This window comes from Orcinus orca, chromosome 1 (assembly GCF_937001465.1).
Source record: "Orcinus orca chromosome 1, mOrcOrc1.1, whole genome shotgun sequence".
NCBI classification, from domain to species: domain Eukaryota; kingdom Metazoa; phylum Chordata; class Mammalia; order Artiodactyla; family Delphinidae; genus Orcinus; species Orcinus orca.
In genome coordinates, this window is record NC_064559.1 from 42,032,890 (window position 1) to 42,047,239 (window position 14,350).

The 14,350-nt window shown below is 37.9% G+C and overlaps 1 protein-coding gene across 2 annotated transcripts in view; it reads right to left on the bottom strand.

The window, feature by feature from the left end:
- Window positions 1-14,350, bottom strand: part of NSL1 (NSL1 component of MIS12 kinetochore complex) — a 38,255-nt gene that overhangs the window by 1,585 nt on the left and 22,320 nt on the right. Inside the window, exons 5-6 of one of the 2 annotated variants that reach the window (XM_049709417.1) lie at window positions 2,084-2,151; window positions 448-688 (exon numbers count right to left, since the gene is read on the bottom strand). In XM_049709417.1, coding sequence (XP_049565374.1) covers window positions 530-688; window positions 2,084-2,151 — 227 coding nt within the window. In that variant the 3' untranslated portion in view covers window positions 448-529. Of the gene's footprint in view, window positions 1-447; window positions 689-2,083; window positions 2,152-14,350 lie in introns of those variants that run through there. The other variant, XM_004275266.3, reaches the window with a different exon arrangement.

Genomic DNA, 14,350 nt, shown 5'->3' on the forward strand with positions numbered 1-14,350 from the left:
GAAACGCAAACACACAGAGATAGACACAACACTTGAGTATTTTAACTCTTCAGATCAAGGCTTTTTCTAAAACCTAATTTTTTAGGTCATAGATATTCAACTTTACCTTAAAATACCAGTTTTAGCTGAGGAATTTTAACAAAAAGCTAAAACTAAAAAGATATGTTCTGTTCCTATAATGCCTGGTAGTAAAATAAAACTCTGGCAAAACAGGAGGTAACAGAATTTCAGAGTTTAAAATTTAATGTCTGAAATTCCATATTTTACGATAGTAAGTATTTTAGAAATCTTAATTATCAAGAGCAGGGATCAGCACATTTTTTCTGTAAAGGGCCATACAGTAAACATTTTAGGCTCTGAGGGCCTTTACATCTCTGTCGCAATTATTCAACTTTCCTGTTGTAATGTAAAGAAGCCATAGACAATAAGTAAACGAATGTACATGGCTGTGTTCCAAAATAGTTTTATTTACAAAAACAGGTGGCAGGCTGGATTTTACCCTGTCCCACCACAGTTTGTCAACTCCTGATTAAGAACATGTTATGAGGGCTTTCCTGGTGGCGCAGTGGTTGAGAGTCCACCTGCCGATGCAGGGGACACGGGTTCGTGCCCCGGGCCAGGAAGATCCCACATGCCACGGAGCGGCTGGGCCCGTGAGCCATGGCCGCTGGGCCTGCGCGTCCGGAGCCTGTGCTCCGCAACGGGAGAGGCCACAACAGTGAGAGGCCCGCATACCGCAAAAAAAAAAAAAAAAAAAAAACGTTATGAGAGAAGTGAGAAGTGTGAGTACCAGAAAATCATGGCATCAGTACAAACCACAAAAGAGTGTTACAGAAGATGATCAAAACAGAGGAGATTCTGAAGGAGTTTTAAAATAATTTTCCTGTACTAGAAATCTAAATATTTTCTGTTTGGGCAAAATAAATGTCAATAATATAAACAATTTATGATAATAATATTAAACTCCAAGTTGGATATACAGTTGATGGAAGAAATTTTCACATATTGAGGTATGGGGAAATCACTCTGGCTTATACATGATTTAGGCTGAACTTTATGCTAACTGAAACAGCCTGTCTTGTGGTCTGTCAAACATACATTGTACACCTGCTTTCATCATTAAAGAAAAGAATTTGTTCATCATCCACTTACATAAAGGGTTAAGCTGCAACCCACTGCAGCCACCCAAGACAGTGAGCCCTCAGGGGAATTCAGGCATTCTGTGCTTTGGATGTATAGGCTTCTAGATAGTTAAGATGCATATTTAAGGATGAATTTCAACGACCCCAGATTCTTGCATCTTCCCATACACAGAAAAAATCCTAAATTCATTAACTTGAGATGTCTGTTCTTTGTGGTTAGCAGTAATCTTTTACCAAGCTGTAACCTTGACCACATTTTTTCCAGCCAAAAAAATTCATATATCTTCTCTCCTCCCCTACCCCTTCGGAGCAGTCCCAGCAGAGCTACTGAGAAGCTGTTTCCTGGGCTATAGTCCTCAGTTTGGCTCTAATAAAACTCTTCTTCTATTCTTACTGTATATTGTTTATTGATTATTTGCATCAACACAGAATAATATAGTGGCTGACAGTATAGGCTCTGGAGCTAAACATCTAGGGTTTAAATCCTGGCACAATTACTTATTTGGGCAATCTACTTAGCCCCTCTGTGCCTTGGTTTCCTTATCTGTAAAACAGTAGCAGTACCTATCTCAGAGGGTTAGTGTAAGGATTAAATGAGGAAATATAATACATGTAAAGCAGTTAGATGGTGCCTAATCCAGACTAAATGCTGGCTAAATGTTAACTGGTATTATCATCCAAAATTGTGTGATGGATTGCTAACTCTCAGAACTCAAAAATATAACCAACCTTTAAAGAAGCCAGGTATAATACTGGCACATAGTAGGTGTCTAATAAATGGTAATTATTCTGAATGTTACCGTCAATTAATAATTCATTAAAGATCTATTTAAAAGACTACTGAGAATACCTGTTACAACAGACTAAAACACCTAAGAATGCTAAAAGCAAACACTTAGCCACACATGTTATTCACTTATAATTTAGTATGTAGCTTTTACCTTCATGGCTTCACTGATCTCCTTAGCTATTTTTTCTCCTCTGCATTTCAAATTTTCCATACGAGGGGCTGCAAAGAAACCGTCAAACAGTATTTTAGGCTTTTTATCTAATACGAAGTCATAAAAGACATGCAGATGCTATCTGGACGACAGTCTGTTAGAATTATTCACCTTGGCTCAATCTTTCTTAGAATACTTTGTAATCTATTTAAAACAAGTGTCCTATTAAGTTTATCCAGATAAATAAAAAGACCGTGAAAATATTAGAATAGCAGAGAAAAACTTATGGTTATAAGTATAAAATGATAGACAGGGATGTGCCTGGTGGCACAGTGGTTAAGAATGTGCCTGGCACGGGTTTGAACCCTGGTCTGGGAAGATCCCACATGCCGTGGAGCAACTGAGCCCGTGCGCTACAACTACTGAGGCTGCGCTCTAGAGCCCACGAGCCACAACTACTGAACTCGGGCTCGAACCCATGTCCCCTGCATTGGCAGGCAGATTCTTAACCACTGTGTCACCAGGGAAGCCCCACTCAATGCTTTTCTGATTCCTAATACATTTTCTTTTCTTCCAATCTGTGTTACAAATGTTCATGCCTACTTCATAACAGAACTGCATATTTAATGATACCTCTGTATAAAAATCCTAATAAAACTCCAAGTGAAACTGGAGATAAGAAAAATCATTCCATTATGAAATCATCTACAAATTAGTTTTTTTTGGTTTTTTTTGTTTGTTTTTTTGTGGTACGCGGGCCTCTCACTGTTGTGGCCTCTCCCGTTGCGGAGCACAGGCTCCGGACGTGCAGGCCCAGCGGCCATGGCCCACGGGCCCAGCCGCTCCGCGGCATGTGGGATCTTCACGGACCAGGGCACGAACCCGTGTCCCCTGCATCGGCAGGCGGACTCTCAACCACTGCGCCACCAGGGAAGCCCCTACAAATTAGTTTTTAGAAGAGTAGTTCTCACTAGAAATTTCTTAAAGTCTAAGCAAGTATATAACTATGTTAGGAAGGCCACAGTTTTACTGACTTCAACAGATTGGCAAATAAGCCAAGCAAAGAATTTCTTTCATAGCTGCTCTTTTTCTTTTCTGACCTTTCTTGGCTCAAAAAAGTGAGAACACATTTAGAATAAAGAAAATGAATAGCAAAGGCAACTGAGAGATGCTGGAGAGGGTGTGGAGAAAAGGGAACCCTCTTGCACTGTTGGTGGGAATGTAAATTGATTACAGCCACTATGGAGAACAGTATGGAGGTTCCTTAAAAAACTAAAAATAGAACTACCATATGACCCAGCAATCCCACTCCTAGGCATAAACCCTGAGAAAACCATAATTCAAAAAGACACATGCACCCCAATGTTCATAGCAGCACTACTGATAATAGCCAGGTCACGGAAGCAACCTAAATGTCCATCGAAAGATGAATGGATAAAGAAGATGCAGTACACATATACAATGGAATGTTACTCAGCCTTAAAAAGGAACGAAATTGGGTCATTTGTAGAGACGTGGATGGACCTAGAGGCTGTCATACAGAGTGAAGTAAGTCAGAAAGAGAAAAACAAATATCTTTTATTAACGCATATATGTGGAATCTGGTATAGATGATCTTATTTGCAAAGCAGAAACAGAGACACAGATGTAGAGAACAAACATGGATATCAAGGGGGAAGGGGCAGGGTGGGATGAACTGGGAGACTGGGACTGACATACACTATTGATACTATGTATAAAATAGATAACTAATGAGAACCTACTGTATGGCACAGGGAACTCTACTCAATGCTCTGTGGTGACCTAAATGGGAAGGAAATCCAAAAAAGAGGGAATACATGTATATGTATAGCTGATTCACTTTGCTGTACAGTAAAAACACAACATTGTAAAGGAACTATACTCCAATAAAAATTAATTAAAAAAAAAAAAGGAACTGAGAGAATGGGCCCTTAAAGGAGAAAGGCAAAGGCAAAGGCAACATGATAGCCTCAGAAAAAGGGTTCTTGACCTTTTTTAGTTCCCAGAGATTTCTTTGGCAATTTGGAGAAGCCTATGGACCCCTTCTCAGAATATTTTTTAATGTATTTATTTTTTAAATTGAGGTATAATGTACATACAGTTAAATGCAGAACTTAAGTTTAGCATTCAACCACCTTTGACAAATGTACACCAAAGACATGGGACATTTCTATCACTCCAGAAAGTTTTCTTGTGCCCCTTTCCCAATCTTCTATGCAAGAAGCAACCACTCATCTGATTTCTATCATTATACGTCAGTTTTGCTTACTCTAGAATTTCAGAACAATGTTTTAAAATATAATTACTTAAAAATTATAATAGGTAATACAGGTGCTTCTTTATTAATGATTTAAACAAAAAGATCGAGCGGCAGGTCTAATTACCATAATAAGAAAATAATGAGTATAAACAATATTGCGAGGTGTCTGCAACAACTGAAACTGAAAATATCTGTGGCTTCCAGTAGCAAAAAAAAAAAAATTACAGGTACTGCTAATACTACCACCATTACCTGCATTCAAAATCGAAGGAAATGCTAAATTTCAGTTTGAGGTTAATAAAAATAACACTGTAATTTTTTTCCACTCCAAGTTCACAGCCTCCTATATTCTCAGGACCCTTGCCTTAAAATAGTATGCTGATTTAATTTCAATTCTTTTACGATTTGGGGAGATTCCCCCAAGAGCACTCAGGCAATTATTAAATTTTCCCCTGGGTATGGCAAATAAATGATCCAACCTTCAGTACTCTTGTAGCAATCTGGCTTCCAGCCAGGCCCACATTCTCTCCTCATCAAACTTGCACACCTGTGTGGAGCTGCCCATTCTTCTAACATTTATTATGTACTTTCCATGGACAAATACCAGTAGTTAGGTATTCAGAGTAAGGAAAAATGGTCTCTGCCCCTCAAGGAACTTTCAGTTTAAAAGAGACACATGGAGGGCTTCCCTGGTGGCGCAGTGGTTGGGGGTCCGCCTGCCGATGCAGGGGGCGCGGGTTCATGCCCCGGTCCGGGAGGATCCCGCGTGCCGCGGAGCGGCTGGGCCCGTGAGACACAGCCGATGGGCCTGGGCGTCTGAAGCCTGTGCTCCGCAGCCGGAGGTGCCACAACAGTGAGGGGCCCACGTGCCGCAAAAAAAAAAAATAAATAATTCCCTACATTAAAACATGAGAAAGTATAAGATTAAATCCAAGAGAAAACATATCTCCTACTTTGAAATTCCACCATAATTCAAATTACATTCAGTATATACATCCACTCAAAAAGAATTCAGAGATCGATCACACTGTTGAAAGGCAGTGGGCAATAGAGAATGGATAAGACAAAAACAGAAATATGAGAAACTACAGAGAAGATATGTGGTTGACCTTTGTGGATAGATTCAGAGTAAGAGTAAAGAAAAGCAATCTAAAACTCGAATTAAAAATTTAATATTCACATAATTTCTTAACACTGTACAAAAATAGTTTTTAATATTTAATGTGGCAATAATAGGAAGTATTTAAAAATCATTTTTATAATAAAAAATGAGATTCCTATATTTCGTGTGGTTCTATTAATTCAGTAACATTTGGTTCTATTAAAAGGACTCTCAAATCTTCTATTACATATTTCCCATTAGCTTTGTTCTACACACAACACTCTAAGTAATTCATCATCTTTTGAAAAAAGGGAGTATGAAAGTTGTAACTGGATCTAAAACATTTCATAATTAGACTGATAAAATGTAACTGGTTGCAAAGAGTTGTTTCTTTTTAGTTCAATTTACCTTTCCTGCACATGTAAACTAACAGAGATAGAAAGAATATTTGAAGAAATATGATGATGATAGCAGAGGGAGGAACACTCCCAAACTCGTTCTACGAGGCCACCATCACCCTGATACCAAAACCAGAAAAAGATGTCACAAAGAATGAAAACTACAGGCCAATATCACTGATGAACATAGAAGCAAAAATCCTCAACAAAATACTAGCAAACAGAATCCAACAGCACATTAAAAGGATCATACACCATGATCAAGTGGGGTTTAACCCAGGAATGCAAGAATTTTTCAACATACGCAAATCAATCAATGTGATACACCATATTAACAAATTGAAAGATAAAAACTATATGATCACCTCAAAAGATGCAGAGAAAGCTTTTGACAGAATTCAACACCCATTTATGATAAAAACCCTCCAGAAAGTAGGCATAGAGTAAACTTGCCTCAACATAATAAAGGCCATATATGACAAACCCACAACCAACATAGTTCCCAATGGTGAAAAACTGAAACCATTTCCTCTAAGATCAGAAACAAGACAAGGCTGTCCACTCTCACCACTATTATTCAACATAGTTTTGGAAGTTTTAGCCACAGCAATCAGAGAAGAAAAAGAAATAAAAGGAATCCAAATTAGAAAAGAAGAAGTAAAGCTGTCAGTGTTTGCAGATGACATGATACTATACATAGAAAATCCTAAAGATGTTACCAGAAAATTACTAGAGCTAATCAATGAATTTGGTAAAGTAGCAGGATACAAAATTAACGCACAGAAATCTCTTGCATTCCTATACACTAATGATGAAAAATGTGAAAGAGAAATTAAGGAAACACTCCCATTTACCATTGCAACAAAAAGAATAAAATACCTAGGAATAAACCTACCTAATGAGACAAAAGACCTGTATGCAGAAAACTATAAGACACTGATGAAAGAAATTAAACATGATACAAATAGATGGAGAGATATAGCATGTTCTTGGATTGGAAGAATCAACATTGTGAAAATGACTATACTACCCAAAGCAATCTACAGATTCAATGCAATCCCTATCAAACTGCCACTGGCATTTTTCACAGAACTAGAACAAAAAATTTCAGAATTTGTATGGAAACACAAAAGACCCCAAATAGCCAAAGCAATCTTGAGGGAAAAAAACAGAGTTGAAGGAATCAAGCTACCTGACTTCAAACTATACTACAAAGCTACAGTAATCAAGACAGTATGGTACTGGCACAAAAACAGAAATATAGATCAATGGAACAGGATAGAAAGCCCAGAGATAAACCCACACACATATGGTCACCTTATCTTTTATAAAGGAGGCAAGAATATAGAGTGGAGAAAAGACAGCCTCTTCAATAAGTGGTGCTGGGACAACTGGACGTGTACATGTAAAAGAATGAAATTAGAACACTCCCTAACACCATACACAAAAATAAACTCAAAATGGATTAAAGATCTAAATGTAAGGCCAGACACTATCAAACTCTTAGAGCAAAACATAGGCAGAACACTCTATGACATAAATCACAGCAAGATCCTTTTTGACCCACCTCCTAGAGAAATGGAAATAAAAACAAAAATAAACAAATGGGACCTAATGAAACCTAAAAGCTTTTGCACAGCAAAGGAAACCATAAATAAGACAAAAAGACAACCCTCAGAATGAGAAAAAATACTTGCAAATGAAGAAACTGACAAAGGATTAATCTTCAAAATTTACAAGCAGCTCATGAAGCTCAATATCAAAAAAACAAACAACGCAATCCAAAAATGGGCAGAAGACCTAAATAGACATTTCTCCAAAGAAGATATACAGATTGCCAACAAACACGTGAAAGAATCCTCAACATCATTAATCATTAGAGAAATGCAAATCAAAACTACAATGAGATATTATCTCACACCGGTCAGAATGGCCATCATCAAAAAATCTACAAACAATAAATGTTGGAGACGGTGTGGAGAAAACAGAACCCTCCTGCACTGTTGGTGGGAATTTAAATTGATATAGCCACTATGGAGAACAGTCTGGAGGTTCCTTAAAAAACTAAAAATAGAACTACCATACGACCCAGCAATCCCACTACTGGGCATATACCCTGAGAAAACTATAATTCAAAAAGAGTCATGTACCACAATGTTCACTGCAGCTCTATTTACAATAGCCAGGACATGGCAGCAACCTAAGTGTCCATCAACAGATGAATGGATAAAGAAGATGTGGCACATATATAAAATGGAATATTACTCAGCCATGAAAAGAAACGAAATTGAGTTATTTGTAGTGAGGTGGATGGACCTAGAGTCTGTCATAGAGTGAAGTAAGACAGAAAGAGAAAAATAAATACCATATGCTAACACATACATATGGAATCTAAAAAAAAAAAAGAAAAGGTCATATAGAACCTAGGGGCAAATGGGAATAAAGATGCAGACCTACTAGAGAATGGACTTGAGGATACGAGGAGGGGGAAGGGTAAGCTGGGACAAAGTGAGAGAGTGGCATGGACATATATACACTACCAAATGTAATATAGATAGCTAGTGGGAAGCAGCCGCAAAGCACAGGGAGATCAGCTCGGTGCTTTGTGACCACCTAGAGAGGTGGGATAGGGAGGGTGGGAGGGAGGGAGACGCAAGACGGAAGAGATATGGAGATATATGTATAACTGATTCACTTTGTTATAAAGCAGAAACTAACACACCATTGTAAAGCAATTATACTCCATAAAGATGTTAAAAAAATAAAATAAAACAATGGGTCCAACTGCTAAAATGTATTAAAAATGTAATAAATAGGATAGTTTCCTGATGTTTCCAGATTTTTTGGACACTTTGACTGAATTTATTGTACACATGAAAATATAACGGGCACATTATTTGAAAATGTAACATACTTTTTAAAAATAAGTTTATCCTATGTTTCCCAACTATGCAGACACTCTATCTAGATCCAGGTGGCAGTTGCATGTCTTAATGTGTACGTGTGTTTACCAATTCATCAAGCTGTGCACTGTATATTATAGCTCAGTATATACAAACATACACACAATAATGAACAGAATCTTTTTTTAACATTTACTCTAGAAAGTTCTTACTTTTATGTATAGAGTAAGGCAATCATTTCCTTCTTCATTGCTATTGCATGAATCTATCATCCAAGGGATTCTTAACTTTTTTTATAAACATATGCTACTTAAAAAAAATGTTTCTTCTATAAACCCACAATGATGGACAATAGCTGTTTTCCATCTGTTGCACAAGCAAAGACAACGTAAAAAGCACCAAGTAGTTTGGGTTTGTGCGTAAAATGGAGTTTAGGTCCCAGGCTTGGATAACTATGAACAGATTTTCACACATGAATGTTTGGTGGAACATTCTAAAGTTGTGCTGCACTTATAAGACATTTAGTATTCCTGGCTCCTGACTACAAAATGCCAGCTTGTACCCTCCCATTACTGTGGTAACAGAAAACTTCCCCCCACTTTTTCAAAGGGCCGCTAGGGGGCAGTACTGCCTCCAGTGAGAACCATGGTGTTCTTTTTCACCTTTCAGAATTTCCCTGGGAACAAGAACCTCATTCTCTTCATCTTGGACGGTCTAGTGCTGAATACAGTGCCTGACATGTAGAGTAGGTGCTTAATAAGTATGACAGACCAAGGCTATGATAAAGTATTCTATGGAGGCACAAAGGGAGGTGAAGTCAATCCAACAGGGGAATTGAAAGGAGAGTAAAAACTTCATAGATGTTGTAAGAGAGTTGCCTAGCCTAAGAGGATTTGGATGGCTGGGGGTGAGTGGGAATAGGAGGTGGGTGGTAGAGGATGTGCTATACCAAAACAAGAGAATAAATCAAGAAAGAAGAAAACACAGGAACCAGGAAACATGATCCAAGACAGAGAAGAAGTAAAGGAAATTCCCAGGATGATGAGGAAAGGAACAGACAGGATGAAAGCTTTGCAGCAGGCCTAGAGAGCAAACAGTCCAGATTATACTAGGAAGACAAAAGACTCCCAGAGGAATACCTCCAAGAAAAAAGGAAAGGGTTTTAAAATGGATTTGATGGATAACCATTTGATGGAAGTGTTTACTATACTGAGAGGAATGTTACAGTTCTATTGAAGTGTTTGGGAAAGAATTAGTGAAAGACACAACAGCAAACAAAGCAAACAGAAAAATAAAGCATTCTGAAGGGGGATGGGAAGATGTTCAAGAAAGAAAATATACTCATAGTATGATTACCTGACTCATTTGAAGAACATTTAACATAACAATATCAATGCTAAATACTAGTGATTATTTCTGACAAAAATGAGAGATTACAAGTAAAGCTGATGTGTGTAGATTATTCTTTTGAGAAACCTGGCTATGAAAAGGAGGAGAGTTCAGGGAAAAGAAACACAATGGCATGAAAGCTTTCCCTACTTGATCCTACGACAGCCCATTGCTGGTATTATGGGTTGTCATACATTGCCAATCAATCTTATGTAATAACTTTAGCAACTCTGTGAGGCAAGCAGATTTCATCAGCCTCCTTTTATATATAGGGAAAAAGAAGCTGTTGAGGGCTGAGAAATGTATCTGAACTGAATGAATAACTGAATAAACATTGAATAGAATTAGAACCCACAGCACATGCTCTTCTGTATTCTATACATAACTTTCCAAATTATCACTTTGCCAGGAATTATACTATACTCAGAAGAATGATCAAAAATTAGCTCCAATATAATGAAAATCTCTTGAAATAAAAATAAATTATGCCTGGTAAAGAATTAAAAGTAGAATAAGTCTAGAGTTAAATTTGTTTCAAATGTTAACATTACAGTACCATTTTCTTTCTTTTTAGTTAAGTGAATTAAATTCCTTTCTTTGAAAAATAAAGATCATCAATAATTTTAGGAATAAAACCAAACACACAAAAATTTTTTTCTTTGGCCGCACCGTGCGGTATGTGGGATCTTCATTTCCCACCCAGGGATCGAACCCACTGCCCCCACATTGGACGCGCAGAGTCTTAACCACTGGACTGCCAGGGAAGTCCCAAAACACACAAAGATTAAAAAAAAAAAAACAAGGGGGAGGGGAACACACAATTAAATATCACTAAACATGAAATGTCTGTAAATGTATCAAAAAAGCATTTATCAACATTAACATCTGCTTTGGAAATTTCAAAATATATAAACTTTTCAATCCCTCACTTAAGATTCCTGTTAATGAATTTTTCACTTTTTGTAACTAGTAAGAGCATACAGATACTCCTGATATACACCCATTTGACTTAAGAATGTCTCACATGCAGACAGCTAGTCCCTGCCATGCAGGAGATGGGGATGGGCTTCCTCCAGAAGCGTTCCCAATGGCTCTCTCCATAGCCTCAATGGGAACATCTTCATGGGACCACTGTTTATCCTCTCACCACAAACAAAGGTGTTTAGGAATCCCTCCTATTTAAACATCATGTAGTAGAACTAACGTGCATCTGAAATGTGATTCTCCTAATGTTTTTCATCCTAAATGTGCAGTATTGATATTTCAGCTACCCTGTAGGTTATGTAGATCTTTAAAGGGTAGCCTAGAAACTTATTCATTTATATTACCATTTGTAAATTGTTTTTCAGGGGGGAAATACAATTCAAATTCCAATGCTCAGATTAAATATGAATGTCTGAAATGTAAGTGGGTGACTACCTGTAAATATTCCGGCAGTGGCTTAAGCAAGTCATTATTAGGAGAGAAGAGGAACAGCCTCTAAGTCCTCTGCTTGTAGGGTCAGCAAAAGAACTGGAACTATCATAAAGTCTACTACAGAGAAACTTAAAATAGCTCCTTGTCATCACTACATGTTTAGAGAAGGACAGGAAATAATTAAAAGGGAGTCTCATCGATAAACTTCAAATAACTTTTAAAAAATGACGATATGGAAGCAATGATTAGTTTTACTAATAGGATCACAAAACATTATAAGTGACAAATGAAAACTCATCCTATTAGTAGATAGTTAATTAAAAGATTGCTGCAAAGATATTAAAAAGTTTGCTCTTAAAAATGTGGAAGTTATGCACCCTTGAGTACACTGCCTTCCCTAGTCACTTGCCTTCTAAAACATAGGGAAATGAAAAAGTGGAAATGAAAGATTGAGTAATCAACCTTGTTTGGCTTTCAGGTCATTGCACTGACTAAACTAGGAAACATGAAATTCCAAAAGCCTGCACAAATTCAGAAATTCAGCAAAAAAGCATTAACTGAATGCTTCCTTTCTATTTCCACTGTATTTTATGAGCATGTATGAGCAAGCATGTATAACAGAGGATGTCTGGCTTGTACTAGTTTCTAAAGGGGTAACCAAAGGCATGAATAAGAACCATGAATTAAAAAGTACCATCCCTGGTGAAAATGAAACCAAAAACTAAGCAGTGACTTATGACTTTCTGGAAGATAACACTTTGCTACAATTTAAACACATCTGTTTAACACACCTGCTAGGTAGCAGGTATGTAATCCTCTGCAATCACTCCCACATGCACCTCACCAGCTCCTTCAATACTGAAGAGTTGCATCTGTCTTAAGCTACCACATACTTTCAAACTCCTAGCTTGTGTTACCTGGTCTCAGCCAAGTCTCTAACCTTATCCTGTAATGCTCTTTCCCTCTATTTCTTCCTCCACAGCTTCAGTGGTCTCTTGTTCTATACTCAACCTCATTCTTAACTTAGGAACCTTGTTCTAGCTCTTCTCTCTAACTGAAAAGTTCTTCCTCTTGATTGTCACAAGGTAAATTCCTTCTTGCTGCTTCCTCAGAAAAGTGTTTCCCATCACCTAAACACACCACCGTAACACTGATTTTACTTATTTATTTTACTATTTGTTGATACTTTTCTTCTCCCACTAGAACATAAGCTCCACAGAGCAAGGACCCTGTCTGTGTTGTTCACCATTACATCCTCCACAGTGAGAACAGTTCTGGCATATAGTAGACATTCAATAAATATGCTGAATGGATGGGTGAATAATAATCAGGCAGTAAGTATTTACTGAGCATGATACTATATCATGCAAACACAAAGTAAAAAGCTCATGAAGCTTTCAGTTTTGTGAGAAACCATAAAGAAACACACAAATACATATCGTAACAAATGATATTAAGGAAATAAACAAGGGTTATGATAGAGAACTGGAGAGAGGCTATTTTAGTTAGGGTAGTTAGGGAAGATCCTCTGAGGAGGTAGCGTTTAAATGCGAAAGAAAAATTGAAAAGATGTCAACCTTAGAAGCCCTGGGGAAAATAAACTCACGCACTTATGGTTAATTAATCTATGACAAAGGAGGCAAGAATGTACAATGGATAAAAGACAGTCTCTTCAACAAGTGGTGCTGGGAAAACTGGACAGCTACATGTAAAAGAATGAAATTAGAACATTCTCTAACACCACACACAAAAGCAAACTCAAAATGGATTAAAGACCTAAACGTAAGACTGGATACTATAAAACTCCTAAAGGAAAACATAGGCAGAACACCCTTTAACAAAAATCACAGCAATGTTTTTTTTTGGATTTGTCTCCTAGAGTAATGGAAATAAAAACAAAAATAAACAAATGGGACCTAATTAAACTTAAAAGGCTTTGCACATCAAAGGAAACCATCAACAAAACAAAAATACAGCCTATGGAACGGGAGGAAATACTTGCAAACTATGTGACCGACAGGGGATTAATTTCCAAAAATACACAAACACCTCATACGGCTCAATATCAAAAACAAACAAAAAAACACCCAATCAAAAAATGAGCCCAGGGACTTCCCTGGTGGGACAGTGGTTAAGAATCCGCCTGCCAATGCAGGGGACACGGGTTCGAGCCCTGGTCCGGGAAGAGCCCACATGCTGCGGAGCAACTAAGCCCGTGCGCCGCAACTACTAAGCCTGCGCTCTAGAGCCTGTGAGCCACAACTACTGAAGCCCGCATGCCTAGAGCCCGTGCTCCGCAACAAGAGAGAAGCCACCGCGATGAGAAGCCCACGCACCGCAACAAAGAGTAGCCCCCGCTCGCCGCAACTAGAGAAAGCCAGTGAGCAGCAACGAAGACCCAATGCAGCCCAAAATAAATAAATGTATTTAAAAAAAAATGAGCAGAATACCTAAACAGACATTTCTCCAAAGATGGCATACAGATGGCCAACAGGCACATGAAAAGATGCTCAACATCACTATTTAAGAAATGCAAATCAAAACAATAATGAGGTATCACCTCACACCAGTCAGAATGGCCATCATCAGAAAGTCTACAAATAATAAATGCTGGAGAGGGTGTGGAGAAAAGGGAACCCTCCTACACTGCTGGTGGGAATGTAAATTGGTGAAGCCACTGTGGAGAACAGTATGGAGATTTCTTAAACAACTAAAAATAGAGCTACCAGCAATTCCACTCCTGGGCATTTATTTGGAGAAAACTATAATTTGAAAAGA